Source organism: Podarcis melisellensis, assembly GCF_964234715.1.
Source record: "Podarcis melisellensis genome assembly, chromosome: 8".
NCBI classification, from domain to species: Eukaryota; Metazoa; Chordata; class Lepidosauria; order Squamata; family Lacertidae; genus Podarcis; species Podarcis melisellensis.
Window position 1 is genome coordinate 54202350 of NC_138540.1, and position 19659 is coordinate 54222008.

A 19659-nucleotide genomic window follows, 5' to 3' on the forward strand; every position below is an offset into this window, starting at 1 on the left:
CTCCATTTTAAGTTTTCAAGCAGACAGAGCATGAGAAAGCCCCCAAGGCTTTAGAGAGGTGCTGCCAGTCAGAGTGGGCGAGTCTGATCTAGATGGATTATTAGACTAATTCCCCATAAGACAACTTTTGGATGTTTATACAGATATGGGATAGTGTAAGATGTGGTAAGTTAACTCTGCCTTGAACCTTTAAACTCAATGTGCAGCAGCTGTGAAAAAGGCAAACTCCAAGCTAGGGATCATTAGGAAAGGAATTGGGGGGCGGGATGACTGCCAATGTCAAATTTATGGTTCAATAGCATTTGGATTACTGTGTGGAGTTCTGGATACCAAACCTCAGCATGGATATTGCAGAGTTGGAAAAGGTGAAGAAATGAGCAAGTAGAATGATTAAGGGGATGCAGTGACTTTCTTCATAGGGAAGAAAGATTGCAGTGTTTGGGGACTTCTTAATTTAGAAAAAAGGGCAGTAACAGGTGAGGTTATAGACGTTTATAAAATTAGGCATGGCACGAAGAAAGTGGACAGAGAAATGTTTTTCTCCCTCTCTCATAATGCTAGAATTTGTGGATATCCAATGAAGCTGAATGTTGGAAGATTCAGGACAGACAAAAGGAAGCACCTCTTCACACAGTGCATAGTTAAACTTTGGAATTTGCTTCTACAGGATTAGATAAATTCATGGAGGAGTGTGCTATCAATGGCTGCTAGCCATGATAGCTATGCTGGGTATCCAGAGGCAGTAACAGCTCTGAATCCATTGCTGGAAGAAAGCCACAGGAGGAGTGAGCGTTCTTGTGCTCAGGTCCTGCTTGCCTGCTTCCTACAGGCATCTGGGTGGCCACTGTGAGAACAGGATACTTGGATCAGATGGGCCTAGAGGGCAGATTCTCATGTTCCTAAGAACAGTCCTGCTGCTCAGTACTGGCTACCGCAGACAAGTCAACCAAGGTCAGATGCCCACAAAAATACTTTCTTCAACAAAAGCAGCCTTTACTTAAAAAAAACCCCTTGTGTTGGCTGATATGAAACTGGAACAAATAGACCAGTGAGGCTGACTGAGGGTACTGGCTGGCAGATGGGAGCGGCAGGTTGGTCAAGACAGGTTTACTTTCACCCCTGGGTCTGCAGTTTTATGATTTGATTCATATTGCACTGATATATGTAAGCTGCTTCAAGGTTACCTGTGACAGAAAGCTGTATTCAAAAAGCCCTAAATAAATAAACGAAAATAATTAAGTAAATGCTTCCATGGATCTGCACTTAATTTATTTGCTCTAGTACACACAACTGTTGAGCGTTCTCTTCAATACTACGATTTGTTTTGGAAGATCACAACGACAGCATCATTTGCACCATCAGGTCAACATTTTCCTCCACAAAACTGGCACGCGAAGCAGCAAGATGAAAACCATCCCAGCAATTTCCTCCTTTGGGAAAGGAAAGGATAGCTGGTGCCAAGATACTCTTCCAGACACAGAATGAATACCAGAAGCATCCCACAAAACTCAGAATGCTACCAGAATGCTTTTATAATTCTTATTTAACAGTGTTTGTATATTGCTTGATTGCAGAATTAGCTGCATTGCTTCCACAAAGCACAGTAATTGGAAACACTGAAATCTCTGGAGATGGACCTACAGGGAGGATGAGTCAACATGCCAAGGCTGGCAAGATATATTCTTGTGATACACGCAGCCAGCCGAGAAACAGCCAGTAACAGACAGTTAGCAAAGCCCAGCCCACAGATTGACAAGCTCTGCTCTGAGTTACCAGCCATGAAACCAAAAGCCTGCCAGAGTCATTGTTTTCTGGCCAGCTAAGCAAGATCTACCTAGGGCAAGGAATGTGGCTGCCAGTCTCTCTCCCATTGCCGATTTTGCACCAGTCATTCTTCAGAGGTAACCAAGAGTTCACACTTTGCAAGCCACAGAACCACTCTGTGATCCATCACTGCAACCAAGAACATTTAATTTCGTAGTTCATGAAGGCAGCAAGCCAGAGGAGAACTCATTATCCCTGACATGCTATCTTTACATGTGCAAGAGCTTCTCCTCTCCATCATGAAAGGCCACACCTACAAGACACAGATTGAGTCCTACTGTAAACATTAGGAACACTAGACCCCTCACCCATTTTCTTACCTCCTGCCTTCTCAGAACTAGGCAGGAAGAAGGGAGGAAGTACAGTTGCTTATTGCTGACATATACATCCAAGGAAATATTTGACTATTTTACTTAGAGACACCTAGGGCAAATGGGTATAGAAAGCCTACATATGCCCTTCACGCAACTGATGAAAAGCCAAAACCCAAGCATGTTTATACTGCAGCTTTTAAGCTATAGCATTCTGATTAAAGTGGAAGCAATTATGAGAACAGGTTCTCCTTGCCCTGGGACAATGGCATTCAATCTACTTAGCTCCAGGGCATACTTTACACAGATACTTGTTTGCCATGAAGTCCTGCACTCTCTAAAGATCAGCCAATATCCACCTGATGCTCTAGTTTTAGACTACAACTCCCATCAGCATGGCTGTGCTGCCATCAACCCCAGCTGTTGCTTCTTCACACTTGTTTATTAATGTTTATTGTTTCATTTATTGCCTTCTAAACCACCATCTCAAGGCAATTTACATATAAAACAATTAAGAATAGTTAGAAACACAAAAACAAGGAATGCATGCTCTTGAATGCCCTCACTACCCCCATGTGAACTTGGGTTACAGCCTAAACTAGAATACCAAGCAATCTCCTTTAACTGCAGCAATAGAGGGGAAGATGTGATGGGCACGCAGGGGGGCTTGGCATTTGGCCAATTATAAAGGATTTGGTCAACTGACCAGTCAAATACTCATAGGGTCATAGAATCACACAATCTAGTCCAACCCCCTGCAATGCAGGAATATGCAGTTGTCCCAAACGGGGATTCAACCGGAATTATCAGTACCATGCTCTAACCAACTGAGTTATCCAGCTGATCATACATTTTTAAAACTATTACCCATATGTGTGTGTGTGGGGGGGGTATTTTAATCATCAACAAAGCTTGGCACCCATGTTCCCCATAAAAGCAACCAATCTCGTGAAACAATGAAAATTAAAGTTGCTTCTAATAGTCCCATTACATTTTATAACATTGTTAAAAGATTAGGTGAAGGAACATTTGATTTCCTAATTCTCGCGAAGGTGGTAAAACCTGTGTCTGTGATGTACCACCTCAGGCAGCAAGTGGGGTGGGGGGAGAACCACAAGATGGAATGCACCTCCAAATAGTATTTAAAATCCTTTCATATGGAAGACTAGCATGTCAGGGAGGAAAATTCTCTTTGACCTGTGTAGGTAGGTAGGTAGGTGTTTTCCTTTCCTGCAGGGCAGCCCTCCCAACACACAAGCCCCTACCTACATTCTGAAGTGGTACACAGCCAAGACAACAGATGGAGGCCGTTGGTGAGCCCTAGGCTTCCATCCACCTCCCTATAGTCTGCCTCCTCAGAAATGATGTGGGGAAAGGGTAGGGAGAGCAGCTTACCTCACAAATGGTACCACTGTGAAGTACTAGAGACACACACTACCACCTATGAGGTGGCATTCTAGGTTTCATGGGCCATTTAGTCAAATAATTAAGGGGCCAATTGATGCTGTCATTCAGGGAATTCTATCTGCTCTCAAATGATATTCGCACTGAGGAATCCCTGACAGAGTGAAAGGCCATCTTGACTTCCCAGAAAGGAGGATTCCATATATGAGTCCTGTCATCAGGGGCCACAGCAGAAAAGCACCCCTGGCTTTCCAATCAGTTCCTCAGAAACCAACCCATCAGGTGACCTCAAAGAACAATCTTCTAAGGGCAGCCCGACACAGAAGTACAGCCAAAACAAATTTAATAACATTTAGAAAGCAACGCAAATAGCATACCAACTAGAGCTAAAACTTGAGAGACCCACATTCAATTTCCCAGTCAGTCACAAAGTTCACTGGGTGACCTTAGCTCTCAGCCTATCCTACCTCACAGGATTGTTGCAAGGATGTACTTGGGAGGGATAACTTTTGAGTTCCTTGGAGAGAAGGGAAGGCATTTGCTATGAGCAAATCAATGTAATGCAGTTCCCCTTAGCCTGGCAGGACAATTCAGAAAAAGTTACAGCAGATTGCCTCAGCAGAGTCTGACAAGATTTGCAGTTCAGATCCTCAGGTTGGCATCAAATTGGCAAAGGGTGGTGTACAATTCTGAAAGGTGCTGAGAGGTTCAGTGCTCCAGCCTCTGAGCCATTCCTGGCATCAAGGTAACTAAAACCATTTCAGTCCCAAAACTGGATTGGATGGCAGACTGAAATGGGTCGACAGAAGTAGCATCACCCCAAAAATCCTGAACTTGAGTCAACAGTCCATACACATTGCCCCAAAATGGATAATGGTTGATCCATGAAGGGTGAGAATCTTTCCACTCCTATATTTTTCCATAAGAAACAAAATCCATTTTTTAAGAACACCTGTTTCATACGATCAGTAACATAGTGACTACATCACAGTAATCCTAGGTAGTCTTGCTTTACCAGGACCACAAAAGCATGCCATACTCCCAGAAAGCTGCTCCAAGCCAAGAGCAAACTTTGACTACAGCTCGTAGTTAAGGAGGAAAGAGCTTAACCATGATCCCGGGTTTGGACAACACACTAAGCCAAATTTTGGCTTAGCTTCTCCCTGCATCTAAACTATACAACAAGATGCCCTCCACAGCTGGTATTCAGAGGGAGACTCTTCCACAGAAGATGCAACATCTCAATTCACCGCATGAACCACGTTAAGAGATGCAGGCAGGCCTATACTTCCAGATGTTAAGCAATCTATGTGCAAATACTTCTCTTTCTGCAGTGAAAAAACCTTCCAACTCAAGCCCCGATCTACCCAATTCCTGGCTGAAAGACCTTGCATGACTTCTCATGTTTCACAAGTCTAGGCAGCCCCATCACTTGCCATGGAGTAGCTAATCTAGCCTCTGGCCCCCAGGCCACGACAGTCTTCTCTTGCTTGGTTGCTTTCCTCATCGAAAGGAGAGAGCTCTACAGATTTTGCAGCCATACCTTAGGCTAACCTTCCTCGTTCTGGTGCCCTCCAGATATTAAAAGACTACCAGTTCCCCTCAGACGTGCCTTAATGGCTGGGAATGACGGGAGTTTGTAGTCCAAAGCTATCATAGAGTTGGAAGAGACCACAAGGGCCATCGAGTCCAACCCCCTGCCAAGCCATCAGGCTGCATCAGTGGTGGAGATGGGAAGCTGTTTCATCAGGAACCTCCTACTCTTGAACTGTGCCAGTCGGTCGCTGTAAGAGCAACTGCTTAAGAACTGTTGCTTGAGTTTGATTCCCTCCCCTCTTCCTCCTTGTTCCTTTCCCCTTGTGTGTTGTTTTCTTTTTCAATTGTAAGCTTCAAGGCAAGGACTGTCTTGCTTTAACTCACTGTATACAAGCCACTCCAGAAGCCTCTATTTTTGCGGAAAAGGCAGAGACAAATGGTCTATCAATGAATCATAAAACACCTGGAGGGGACTAGTTTGGGGAAGCTTGCATTATGCCCCTTTAGCACTGTGAACAGCAGGGAATGAAATCTTCATTCAAGAGCTGCAGGACATGGAGAAACACTGCTTCAAATCTCTTATGCTCCAGCGCTTGGGAGGTGGAGGGACTGCCAGCAATTGCACCAGGACCCAAGCCAGAAGGGAGGCAGACTCTGAGGTTATATGAAAAGAGAGAGAGAGGTAGGTCTCTAAACCCTCCTAGAAGGAAAGTTAGGAAGCAAAGTGGGCATGTACCCTTCTAAACAATTTCTGTGAGTTGAGCTAGGCTGACTTCTCCCACCTGCCAGTGAGCGCCGTCAAGAGCTGTAACTGATAGAGGAGTTGTTTGGACACCACACTCTGGTATCCCTAGGGTTCCAAAGATGTGCTTTTCTCTCCTGTAGTGTACAGGCAACTCTCAGTTTGTAGCATTCAATGCATGCATCACCATGCATGCCATGTTTGGCACCTGAAGAGGGCAGAACGGGGTGGGCTTACACGCACTCTGCAGATGTGCACAATGACCCGGGACGTAACCCCCCTGTAAATGGGTGTGTGTTGCCTGCACTTTTCTACTCTGCTAATGTCACATTTTCTAATCCTTAGATTCTCTCTTCATTTGCCCTCCCTTTCTTCCTGGGAACCAGGATGACTCTTTCCTGTGGTGGGTTTATCTGAGATCAGGTACACCCTCTAAATCTGTTTCTGCAAATAATACTCCACAGTACATGCAGGTGAATGTTAAAGAATCTCCCTGCCCCCCCCCCTTAAAGCAAAATGTAAAAACTTCACCAAGAGGCTTAGACACGCCTCTTTCGGTATAGGACCTAAGCTCCAGGCACTCATGAAGAATTCACTGTGTGGTTAGCTTACAGTACAAAATCCACCTCAAATGCCCCAAGCCTCACCTTTCTTCCGGTTAGAAACTCTTCACTTAGCAGAGCAGCAGTAGCACAGGCAACCAGACCAGGCAGGCATGAAGCCCTGCAACTTTTCAGCCAGCATGCCCCTTATAGCAAAGGCCAAAAGTGGCTCCTGCACAGCTCACACAGCAGTGCAGCAGGTTAGGGACAAAGCACTGCCACCAATTTCACAGCAGGGACAGCAATATCATTGCCTAGATCACCATTTGCCAATCCCCTGCCCAGCACATAAGTAAGATTTTTGCACGCGAGAAAGAAAACTACCAACTAAGCTAAGCAAAAGAAGAGGCCAAAGGCCCAACCATCACTTTTACTTTGAAAAGTTTCAATACGACCAACCAGAACATTATAATAGTGAGCAAGCTTCTGAGCCCACCAGAGTTGTTAAGCAGAGTTCTGAAAGTTAAGCAGCGGGCAGAGGGGAGATTTTGTTTGTTGAATCCAGAATGTCTCGCTGCGTTGGTCACATGTTCATTTCTTCCATCTCGCTCAAAAATTTGGGAGTGGCGCAGGAGAGGGCATTCTTTGAAGCAGCCCCTAGAATGTGGAATTCCCTCCCCACAATCTAGTGTGGTGTAGTGGTTAAGAGTGGTAGTCTCGTAATCTGGGGAACTGGGTTTGTGTCTCCACTCCTCCACATGCAGCTGCTGGGTGACCTTGGGCTAGTCACACTTCTTTGAAGTCTCTCAGCCCCACTCACCTCACAGAGTGTTTGTTGGGGGGGAGGAAGGGAAAGGAGAATGTTAGCCGCTTTGAGACTCCTTCAGGTAGTGATAAAGCGGGATATCAAATCCAAACTCTTCTTCTTCTTCTTCCCCACAGAGGTCACCTGGCACCTTTACTATATTTGTTGTTTGTTCTTTAGTCGTGTCTGACTCTTTGTGACCCCCTGGACCAGAGCACACCAGGCACTCTTGTCTTCCACTGCCTCCCACAGTTTGGTCAAACTCATGTTGGTAGCTTCGAGAACACTGTCCAACCATCTCATCCTCTGTCGTCCCCTTCTCCTTGTACCCTCAATCTTTCCCAACATCAGGGTCTTTTCCAGGGACTCTTCTCTTCTCATGAGGTGGCCAAAGTATTGGAGCCTCAGCTTCAGGATCTGTTATTCAAATGATTTCCTTAAGAATGGATAGGTTTGATTTTCTTGCAGTCCATGGGACTCTCAAGAGTCTCCTCCAGCACCATAATTCAAAAGCATCAATTCTTCGACAATCAGCCTTCTTTATGGTCCAGCTCTCACTTCCATACATCACTACTGGGAAAACCATAGCTTTAACTATACGGACCTTTGTCAGCAAGGTAATGTCTCTGCTTTTTAAGCTGCTGTCTAGGTTTGCCATCGCCTTTCTCCCAAGGAGCAGGCATCTTTTAATTTTGTGACTGCTTTCACCATCTGCAGTGATCATGGAACCCAAGAAAGTAAAATCTCTCACTGCTTCCATTTCTTCCCCTTCTATTTGCCAGGAGGTGATGGCAAATAGCTTTATATAGCTATTTATATTATTATATAGCTTTCAGCAAATGCTTAAGATGCACTTCTTTACCCCTGACCTTTGACACCTGAAATGTGTGCTTCCAGGAGTTGGACCCACCCTATTCTTGAGAATGTAGCATGTTTTATGTGCTTTTAATTTTGAATTTTAAATTGTTGCAACCCCCGCCCCCCAGGACTCACTGGTGAAGGGCAGGTAACAAATATAATGATACTACTACTACCCCTACCATTACCACCAATAATCCCCTCTCCATCTGGCCACAGAAGGACTAGAAGCCTGGTGAACTTTGGAGATGACAGGAGCACCTATTTTGATCAATCCCTTATCACACATCCTTGCAAATAAATCATGGGTCCTCCTAGTCCTCAGCTTATTTACTTGAAGCTGGTTGTTAGCCTTTGAAGACCTACTCTTGTATGTTTATGCCTCAACAGCTCAAAAAAGGGAGGGGGGGACACAACAAATTCTCATCCAGCTAACAAAAGATCTGCTTGCTACTTGCCCAAAGACAAGCATGCAAGTAGATATTTGCACCCGACTGTAGCTTCAGTCTCTGTTCAGCAAAACACAAACGTGAAACATTTCAAATAAGTTAGCAACCCTGAAGAAAGTCAGTGGAATGCAACAGTCATTTCTTCCGGCACCTAAGAATTAAGGAAGAGGAATTTCTGCAGCCCTTGCAAGATTTGCCTGGGCAAAAACAAGGCACACAAGGATGCGGGTAGTCAGAAATGGGAGCAACATGTTCCAAACATTTTCTAAGCACTAAGCTTGCATTTGCTTACTCTCACCTTCTGCTATCCTCCCCTCTTCTCCCTTTCCTGACCCCCACACCAGCTGCATCAAAGCCTAGACTGTAAGCACCATGGGGCAGGGAACAAACACAGCTGATGATACTATTACCCCAAACTGATTCATTTGACTTAATGTGAAATTAAGAAACATGCTTGCAGCCACACGCTCTCAATGAGAATTACCATGACTAGACATGGCTGGGATTGCGCGACAGAAGCCGCCCTCAGGAGGCACCCACTTATTATTTTAATTGAAGAGGATTTGAGTGAATTGCAAATGAGTCTAGCAAGACCCTATGCTGGATTTACACCCCCACATACAAAAGCAAATTTAAAAAATGAGCACACTTTAGAGCACCAGCTTTGTATGCAGAAGGTTCAGGGTTCAAGTCCTGGGATCTCCAGCTGTGGTTGGTAAAAATTCCTTGCCTGGAAAATCCTGGAGGGTCAATACTGAATTTGATGGACCAAAGACAGAAGGCATCTAGGCCTACTGGTGTGGTGTAGTGGTTAATGTGTCAGAATACTAAGCCCTGGGAGACCAGGGTTCAAATCCCCACTCAGCCATGAAGCTCCCTGGGTGACTTTGGGCCAGTCACTGCCTCTCAGTCTAAAATACCTCACAGGACTGTTGTGGGAATTAAACATTAAGAAATAAGCAGAAGGTGCCAGGTTCAGTCCCCAGGTAGGGCTGGGAGAGACTTCCTGCCTGAACCCCTGAAGAGATGCTGCCAGTCTGTGTAGGCAACACAGGCTCCATATAGGAATATGGCCTAATAACTTCCTAAAGCTGTAACTCTTTGGAGAGCCTCTTGCCTGCTTCCTCTTGAATGCCACCGTCGCAAGAAGAACCCCCCCCCCAGTCCTGTCCCGCAAAGGCACTCACCGAAGTACTCCTTTTTCATGTGCATCTCCAGCTCCTTCTCCAGCTCCAACGTGAGCGCCTCTAGCCTCCGCTCCACCTGGCTGGGCCCGCTCTCCCTCGACGGCGTCACCTGGTAGGGGAGCCGGAACTTAGAGACGGCCGCCGCGCCTTTGGCGGCCGGCGAGCCGTAGGACAGCGAAGAGACGGCCGCGTCGGGGCCCCCGAGGGCAACCGGCGGCGCCTGGGCGTGCAGCCTCGGGTAGGCATCCGCCGCCGCCTGCTCAGCCAGCAACAGAAGGCCCTCCTCGGGCAGGAGCGAGGCCCGCGGCGACGGCAGCTGGAACTCCGGGTAGGCGCCCATCGAGCCCCGGGAGCTGCGCGAGCTGTGGCTGGAGATGCTGGAGCGCGGGCTGGCCAGAGCCGCCGCGATGGCCCCCGACGCCATGGCCGCCGCTGTAGCCGGCCCGGATCCGTGGCGCCCAGCCGCTGAGGCTGCCACCTCCAGCTCGACGGCGCCGGCCAAGGAGGAGCGCGGGCTGATGTGCCGCTGGTCGTAGCCCATGCTGATGCCGCTGGTGCGGTTGCTGCTCGGCTTACTCCCGCTGCCACCCCCGCCGCCGTCGGAAGAACTGGTCAGGCTGGCGCGCGGGCTGGAGTGCTTGCTCGTGTCGCTGGCCGTGCTGGCGTAGCTGGAGCGCGGGCTCAGCGCCGAAGACGCCTCGACGGCCCCGGCTACCAAGCTGCCCCGCGGGCTGGCCAACGGGCCGCCGCCACCGTAGCACGTCGAGGCCCGCGGGCTGGCTCCCCCGCCGCCGCCTCCTTTGCCGCGCGGGTAGCCTTCGGCCGAGTAGCGTTTGTAGCAAGGCAGCGCTACTTCGGAGCGCGGACACGAGCCGTCCTCGGCGCCGCCGTTGAGGGAGCGCAGCGGGAGGCACGACGACTGAGGAGCCTCTGCCGACGGGTACGGAGGCGGCGGGCCCAGCGTGGTGCATCCGCCGCCGCCGTTCAGCTGCTTCTTGGCCCGCCCGTCCAGATCCGACGGCGGCTGGTGGTCTCTCCTGCGGCGGCCGAGCCCCTCGTCGTAGAGCGCCAGCTCCGCCATCAACTTGCTGGCTTTCCCCAAGCCCTCCTCGTACCTCTCCATGCCGGCGGGAGGAGGAGGAGGAGGAGAGGCGCCGCCGCCGCCCTCGCGCGCTCCAGACGGCAAAGTTTAGCAGAAGCCGCCGCGGCCCGACGCCCGGTGCCGCCTCGCAAGCGCTGCCTCCGGCTACAAGAGAGTCACCTCCCGGGCATCCCGCCCCGAGGCTCTCACCACGAACCGAAGCTCGCCAGGCAGGCAGAGCGGCCGGCGGGTGGGGGGCGGGAGGGAGAGGCGGCGTTGTCGGGGAAGCGTCCCCGCCCGCCTGCGCGAAGTTTGCTGGGGCCAGTCAATGGCGCGCTCGGCGGAGGAATTTGCACTTCGAGGCTGCCCGGCTGGCTGACTGGCCGGCCTCCTCCTCCTCCTCGGCTCGGCTCTTCCCCGCCCGGCTGGGCTCCAAGATCCGGGGCGGGAGGGCCCGAGGCAGCGCCGGGCTGCTCCTTTGTGCGGCGAGGGAGGGAGGGACTTCTTTGTGTGGGGCAGGAATGCGAGGAGGAGGAGGAGGAAGGAGACGGGGCGCTGCGTCCCTCTGGAATGTAGTTAATGCCGAAGCCAAACAATGACTTTAACCAAGTCAGCCCCCGAGGGGGGGGGGGACGCCGGGCGGGAGGAGCCGCCGCTGGAGGAGCTGCCCCCCCCCCCCGCATTCCCTTCATGTGACTGCGCTCCTCTAGCAGGGAGGGAGGACGCTTAAAAGCAGGGGGGATTCTTTGTGCTGCACGCTCACACCTTGGGAAAGGCCCTACTACTCACTCTTCCATGCTCCCGGATGCTGCCTCGCCAGAGCCCATTGAATGCCGCGCCCCCCCCCCCGCATGGGACAAGGCCTATCCCACCCACCCCTGACTGTGCGCCCTGTGCCAAGAGGACCCATGGAAAAGCCAGAATGGTGACAGGGCTTCCAAGCACACTGGCCTGCTTCTGCCAGCCATTCCCTCCATCACTTGTGCTGACCTGCAAGGTCAGGTCTGGCCTACCAAAGCCCCCTTCCCCATACAGGTCTCCAGAAGGTGTGTCTCATGGTTTCCTTTTTTACTGCTTTGAGCATCTGCCAGGAATCCCTCTCTCGTTGCATCCACAGTCCTAGAAGGCAGCAAGTTATCCCCACACAAGTTAGGGCCCATGGGGAGACTGTGAGAATGGCAACCTTCCCAGTTCACACAGGCACACATCCATCCTTTTCTTTATCTATGCTGAGTTGTATGTCCTTGATCAGTAGCGGCTGAATGCGTGAACTAGGTCCGCAAAGAAGCATTGAGTGTACACAGTGCTGTTTTTCTAGAAAAAGGTGCAGGAACTTTCCCTTGTTGTCTTATCATGGCAATGGCGCCCACCTGAGAGGGGCCGGAACTGAGTTCTGGCTGGGGAAAAAAGCCTTGAGTTAGGGAGGCAGAATGTAAGTTCCGTTTCTGGTGCTCAGTCTGGGAGGACACATTCCTTCACAAGACAGTGTGCTGCGTCCTGCAGGCACATGAACCACCCTCCGCGTGGAGCTAGCAGTTCCTGCGAGCAGCACCTCATAAGAACAAAGAAAAGAGGGTCTGCTAGGTCAGGCCAATATTCTGTTCTCACAGGGGCCAACTGGACGCCCCAGTAGGAAACCAGCAAGCAGGGTTCAAGCACAAGAGCCCTCTCCTCTCCTGTGGCCTCCAGCAACTGGCATTCAGAAGAGGAGGAGGAGGAGTTTGGATTTGATATCCCGCTTTATCACTACCCTAAGGAGTCTCAAAGCGGCTAACATTCTCCTTTCCCTTCCTCCCTCACAACAAGTGCTCTGTGAGGTGAGTGAGGCTGAGAGACTTCAAAGATGTGTGACTAGCCCAAGGTCACCCAGCAGCTGTATGTGGAGCAGTGGAGACACGAACCCAGTTCCCCAGATTACGAGTCTACCACTCTTAACCACACTGGCTCTCTGCTACCTCTGACAGAGCACAGCTATTGCAGCTAGTAATCAATAGCTCTCTCCTCCATGAATTTGTCCAATCCTCTTTTAAAACCATGCAGGTTGGTGGCCATCATTGTCTCCTGTGGGAGCAAGATCCATTGTTTAACTATGTGCTACATGAAGAAGCAGCTGTTGCGAGTTGCAGATGTAAGAGGAGCCCAGCAGGTGGATGGGTCTGCCTGGTCCAGCATCTTGGTCTCACAGTGGCCAACCAGATCCTCGCAAAGGGAAACCCACAGCCCTGCCACACTCCCACACCAGCCCCTCGGAGCCCCAGGATTGTGTGAACTGAGCCAGAGGGTCTGCAACGCATAGGGCTGCCTCTTCTAGAATCCGGCCATGCTCACGAGCCCCTGGACCCAATCCAGGTCCCTGTTGTAGCATGTTCCTGCTGGGCTGACCCGTGTCTTAGTCATGCTTACAATACTTCAGTGGGTCTACTCTAAGCATGACTAAGGCAGGGCCCATCCCTCCGAATTGAAAAGGCTTCATTCCCAGATAAATGTGAGCCTGGTTTCTTTCTACTGAGCTTTTTTGTTTTTTCACTAGGCCTAGGAAAAAGAGGTGCCAGAACTCACCACAAACACTTCCATTGTTCTCTTAGAATGGCAATGGCACCCACCTGAAAGGAGAACCTATTTGCAGCCCCTTCTACCCAGATAGATATCCTTCTGCCAGTTGAGTCCAATGTTCTCCCATCATATGCATATTTACTTGGCAGTAAGCAGGAAGTACTTGCCTGAAACCTCTTGAATGTGGAGGGTAGCGGTTGGGGGATCTGGTTAAAGAGACTACTTGCAACCTCTTGTTGAAGAAAAATAACAAAACTCTTTATTATAGGAAGTACATAACTTAGATAGGAAAGTTTCTGGTTCCAAGCCAGCTAACAAAGCTGAACAAAGGCAGCCAACCATGCTGGCCTGTTTGTTGTCAGGAGGATAGATTCAGGTTCAAGGTCAGATAAGTGAGAGAGGGGGGACATTGGAGAGGACACAACTTTGGAATGTCAGTCTTAAGATCAAAGATCTAAGGTCAAATATACAGAGACAGTTTAGGAATCTGGAAGTCTCCCACTCTGTTTTAGCCCCATGCGAACCCCTTTTTTGCTAACTGAGTTGCAAAAGACTTCTAGCATAAATCCCCAAATGTTGCTGAAATTGATACAGATATTATATAGTTTTTAGGTTGGAATCCTAAAAACTGAGCTCGGTGGGGCTTTGTTCTGAATGGATGTACCTAAGATAGTACTGTTACAGTACAAGCCTATACATGTCTATTCAAAAGTAAGTCCTGTGGAGCTAATTGAGACTTATTCCCAGCCTACTTGGCTATAAGATTGCAGCCTAAGGATTGCAGCCGCTTTGTTATTTTGAGAGCTTTAAAAGAATGTTATTGTTTTATAATTTCATGGTTTAAGTCGTCTCAGGGTATTAGTTTCAGGCAGTGAAAGGCATTTAATAACATTACTTTTTAAATCTGTATGTTATTGCTGTTAGTTCCCTTGAGTTCCGTTTGCTGGAAAGACAGGATAAGAATATAACACAAAAAATGTGCTATATATTAGTAATTCATTTGCCGCCTCTTAATGCAAATAATAAACTCTGTTTGCAAGTTCCAATTCTTTTGGAAATAATACATTATTTTGAAGCAATAAATGCCAAAAGGTAAGCACAGATTGTTGAAAAGTCTGGTCCCAAGTCCAGACTGAAGCACCTGGATTCTTCTTCTGAACCCAAACTGCAGGGGGTTTTGCTTATGGAATTGCTGATGCAGTGACTGCCCCCCTTTCCCCCACCTGCGCTCAGAGCAAGATATTGCACAAATGGTGCCATTTGGTTGCTGGCTGCTCAGCTGTCTGGACTCGGTGTAACCAGACCAGCCCCTGTACCAGGCCAATAACATTTTATCCTGTTATCATTCTTAATTAAACATTGAATGCGAGTTTGCTCTTGAAGAGCACAGCTTAAAACCTCCCAGAGGTCACATACAAATGTCAAGGACCCAGTGGAGAAAGATGTTGGATGAAGAGTCCTGCTCTTTTACCCTCATGTGTCTTACTCGGGAAGTGTGAGACTACAGAGCCCAAAATATCATAGCGCCCAGTGGATCTTTCCCATCCTGCCATGTATAAGAACACATTTTCTTTCCTGCAGGATTCATAGGCAAGGGTTGTTGTTAATGCAATGGAAGCCTTGGTCTCTTGCTGAAACGATAGAAGACTAGTGGAGTTCTGAAAATTATGATTGCTGCAGTAAATACAGATTTTTAAAATAATTTTTAAAGTCTGGACAAAGTGGGTCATTTTAAGAAGCAGGTTCCAGAAACAGCAAAGTTCAGAAAGGCCAGTCCCATGTGGAAAGAAGGTGGTGTTGAACGGTTTAGTCTGCAGCCTTCAGCAACCTGGTGCCCTCCAAGATGTGTTGGACCACAACACCCACCCACCCCCAGCCAGTGCTGGGGACAGCCTTGAAGGGATTGTGGCCCATGAGCTAAAGAAGTTTGCCCAGCGCTGCTCTGGAGGTACAGCTGGCTCCCTTGTTGAATTTTTGAGCTTGGCGTGAAGACATCCCTTCTTGCAAGATACTGTATACTCAGAGCATTTTTATTCCTTGAGGCTACTTTAAACCACACCAGCTGTAGCAGCCCTGTTTTCAGCTCCTGGCACTTGATGCTAATATAGAATTATATTGATCTATTTATTGCTTTGGAATAAACTTTGGAACTCAGATATCAGCAGCGCTACATATTTTTTTCTTTTGTGGACCAAGAGGAACGTCAATATTTAGTAAAAGAAATGTGACTTCACACATTCTGGGCAGATCCAATAAAGCCCTCTTCTGGAAGACAAGGGTATAGTTCATCTTCTAAAAGACATTTAATTTGCTTGTTCCTATACAGCTACATTTCTGCCTGCCTTCTCCTTAACTGCCTTGGAGCATGTGCCACCAGAAGAGAGAGAGGGAAGGGGCTATGTTTAGGGGACTGGCAGAGCCCGCTGCTCAAAGGTCACTACTGCACAGCAGACACTTTCTGCTTTCGGAAGCCATTGAGACTTTTGTGACACCAATTCCACTCTCATGGCATCTCTTTTACATCTCTAGCAACTGGCAACTTGGCTCATTCTGAACTCACCAACCCACTCAACCATAGTTCACTGTTATTTCCGCGCAATGACTGAAGATGACATTTTATATAGGTGTTGCTTCATCACCTATTAGTTCTCAACCCACACCAGAAGGAGGCATTCAGAAAGCCTTGGGTTTCTCTGTGATGACTCTAAAGCACAGAAAAGATAGGCAAGGATATTGGGATGGACCGATTTAAACTAGCAGGCAGAGGCAATCAGGAATACTTTCCACATAAGCCCAGCAGTGAAATGGATGACAGTTGTGCAGGCCAGGTGACCCACCAAACACAACCCACCCTTCATGTGTCCTCTTTGTTTTGTGCTGCCTAAGTATACAACAAAACCGAAGTTTCATTCTGCTGTAGATGAGCTGCATTCAAACTTGGTGCTTACAATGTTTGTTGGCCTGATATAATACAATCACCATTCTCCCCATTGGCTAACACCACAAGCCAAAAAACCGCTTTGTCTAAGCCTCTTTTTAAGCCATCCAAGTTGGTCCTGTGGGAGTGAGTTCCATAGTTCAACTATGTACTGTGTCAAGAGGTACTTAAAAAATCCAAAAACTGTCCTGAATGTGGAATGCAGCTTGGGAATGAGTTACTTATGCACTCAGCTTTCATCTGGCACTCACAATCTAAGGCAACACAGCCTGGATTCACTGTTTGTTAATTCTCTCTCTCTCTCTCTCTCTCTCTGTGTGTGTGTGTGTGTGTGAGAGAGAGAGAGAGAGAGAGAGAGAGAGAGAGAGAGAGAGAAGTGGTCTATTATACAAAGGTAGCATTTCTATTCTTTGCTCTTGTCTTGCCCACCACTTGCTCAAAAGAAACTGTAGCCCTTGTGGGACTGAATGGGTCCTAAGCCTTCCCTGCCCCAGTGCTTCAAACCAAGATCCCAGGAAACTGATGAGAGTCTTCTCGAGTCCCTTATCCTCTTGGACAATCTCCACGGAGCAGATGCAAAACTGACATAGGTCTGAAAAATATACAAGCCATTTTGTTTTGCTGACCCCACAGCGATAACTGGCATACCATTTTTCACTTCCCACCAGCCATCAATGCAATTTAAATTCTTACCATTCCTTCAATATTTGAATACTGATAGAGCTAAGCGCCAACCACACAAAGAAGCAAAAGATACAGCTATGATTGATGCTTCATAAATACCTCTGATTAGATAAGAGAGAGACAAAAAGCATCCCTTGGGATTTAGGGCGCTCTTAGTGCTGTTTATGTAGGAAAACAAATACAGAAAAGCAGCTTCACATTCCAGCATCCCAAAATAAAGAAAATCACTCCAGACAGTTGTTTTTAAGCATCTGACAGATCTTCGATCGGATCAAGTTTTAAAATAATTGATTCTGACAAGAATAGTAGGTGCTGCTGTCCAGCTGACGTCTTTTGGTTCACTACAAAAGCTCTGCTTTTGCTTAGATGAAGTGCAGATAATTGATCACCCCACCCAAATAAACTAGTCTCTTGTCCATCATTGAGTGTGAATCTGTTCCTGCACCAAGTGGCTGACAAGAGTTACTAAAGTCCAGAGAACTCCATGGGAGACACTTAGGCAACCTGTCTGACCTTGTGTTTTAGGAAGACAGAGTGGAGTCGGCTTTTTATACATCAAAATAATAATATCTATGCCAGGGGTCAGCAAACCTTTTCAGCAGGGGGCCAGTCCACTGTCCCTCAGACCATGTGGGGAGCTGGACTATATTTTGGAAAAAAAGAAGAACGAATTCCTATGCCCCACAAATAACCTAGAGATGCGTTTTAAATAAAAGCACACACTGTACTCATGTAAAAACACCAGGCAGGCCCCACAAATAACCCAGAGATGCATTTTAAATAAAAGGACACATTCTACTCATGTAAAAACACGCTGATTCCCAGACTGTCCTTGGGCCGGATTTAGAAGGCGATTGGGCCGGATCCAGCCCCCGGGCCTTAGTTTGCGTACCCGTGATCTATGGTCATGAAAGACCCCATCTGCTGCAAGGATTACCTTGGGAAAGTTTTGGTGCAATAAGAAAAGCTACATTACTTATTATTTTTATTACATCTGTATTCCACCTTTTTTGTAAAGCTCGACATACACAGTCCTCCCCTCCCCATTTTATTCTCACCACCCTGTAAAGTAGGTTAGGCTGAGAAACAGTAACTGGCCCCAAGCCACCCAGTGAATTTTGATGGCTGAGTGGGGATGTGATCCCTGGTCTCCCAAGTCCTTGTCTGACACCCCGACCACTAACCCACACCGGCTCACATTGCACTTGCGCTTTGTGGGACCCCTCTGAGCAGAGACTAGGGTGCCTGTTGTTAGGAGTTCTGGAGTTCTTGGAAGTGGCAGCCACTCACTTATAGAAGCAAAAGGGGCCATTTTGCAATGCTACCAGTGGGGGGGGGGGGGCACACACACCTGGTGGCAAGGTCTCAAACTACAGCCTTTTTTTGCCCCACTTGATATTTGCATTGGAAGGTAAACTTCCATTAGCGGGTTGAGACTTCCATTGCCAATCTGCGCTGAGATTGCAGCAGGCCAGTGGTTAGCAGGGTTCTGTGCTGCATCAGACTCTCGACACCTACTGTGTTGCACTCAGTGCACTTTGCCAAAATTATCTACATGCTGGAAAGGAGGGGTTGTAGATGCAGAATGATCACTTACCAATGGCAATGCAGTGAACTCACGGCTGCGGTGAACACTTGGCAACTTCCATTCTCACAGCTCCAGCAGGCCAGCTGTTCCACTAGATTAGCTCTCCGACTAATCATAAGCAGCCCAAAAGCAGGGAGGGTGCAGGGTCCAACACCTGCTATCCCTTAACAAAACAAAACCACTACCAATAATAAAAGCATCCTGTGGACCACCCATTGGGCCACTGCTAATAAATGCATCAATAACCTCATCCCTGAGAAGCCATCTGTTAGGCCAGCAGTCAGGAAGGGGGGGTGCAATAGCACAGCCTGCACTGAAGGGACAATCTGTGGCACAGAGCAGGATGACTCTGACCAACTTATTAGAAACAACACTATTTGTCAGTTTCCCCATAGCCAAAAGGTGTCTTGCAGATCAACCAAGTTATAGCGTATCAATTATGCAAAACAGTAAAAAGACAGTTATGGAAAGAGGAATCATTGCTATTTGCATGATTAATATAGGTCACATAATTCAGCTTTTCAGTGTGTAGAATCTGGATGGCTCAGCCACCAAGGCCACACGCGGGCCCTGGAGGTGACCGGCCAATTCTAACAGAATCAAAAGAAGTCAAACTAAAGAGTTAGAACACCAACATCAGGTGGTGATCTTTTTAGTTTCAATAAGCAAATATTATGCAATAGGTGCAGAAGACAGAATTTGAAGCATCAGCACTTGTGAAAAATGTGTAAGCTAACAGACTGCTTTGAAGTACTTCCAGAAAAAAGTATCCTTCCCAACTCTTCCATTTGATTATGGATACTTGAGTTAACTTTGTGTTTAAAGTCGATGCTGAAAGAGAATTATTCAGGTTTAAGGTGAAAACTATTTTTACACCATCTAACATCTTTGCAAGGACAACCACAAGCCTGGTCCAGAGTAGGCAGGGTGGATGCCAAGGTAGTAGTGAGCACTAAACTGAACACCCTGCCCTTCTGCCTTGGTTTATTTCTGCTACAAATCTACTTCTGAGCAAGGGTTCAGGCAGCAGTGGTGGTGGAGAGAACAGCAAAGACCAGCCACAGTCAACTTCTTAAGTGTTCCTGACTCAGTCCAGGAGAACCACAGACCTCTGTAGTAGTTGGTCACTTGTAACATAGCCAGGCAAACTTTACACA

At 47.9% G+C, this 19659-nt stretch overlaps 1 protein-coding gene across 2 annotated transcripts in view; it reads right to left on the reverse strand.

Annotated features, from left to right (window-relative positions):
- Positions 1-11235, reverse strand: part of WTIP (WT1 interacting protein) — a 60708-nt gene extending 49473 nt beyond the window's left edge. For both annotated transcript variants that reach the window (XR_014171189.1, XM_081922785.1), the window contains exon 1: positions 9659-11235. Coding sequence is in view for 1 of the 2 variants with exons in the window: in XM_081922785.1 (XP_081778911.1) it covers positions 9659-10781 (1123 nt within the window). In the remaining variant the exon portion in view is untranslated. The remainder of the gene's footprint in view (positions 1-9658) is intronic.
- Between the last annotated feature and the right edge of the window lie 8424 nt (positions 11236-19659).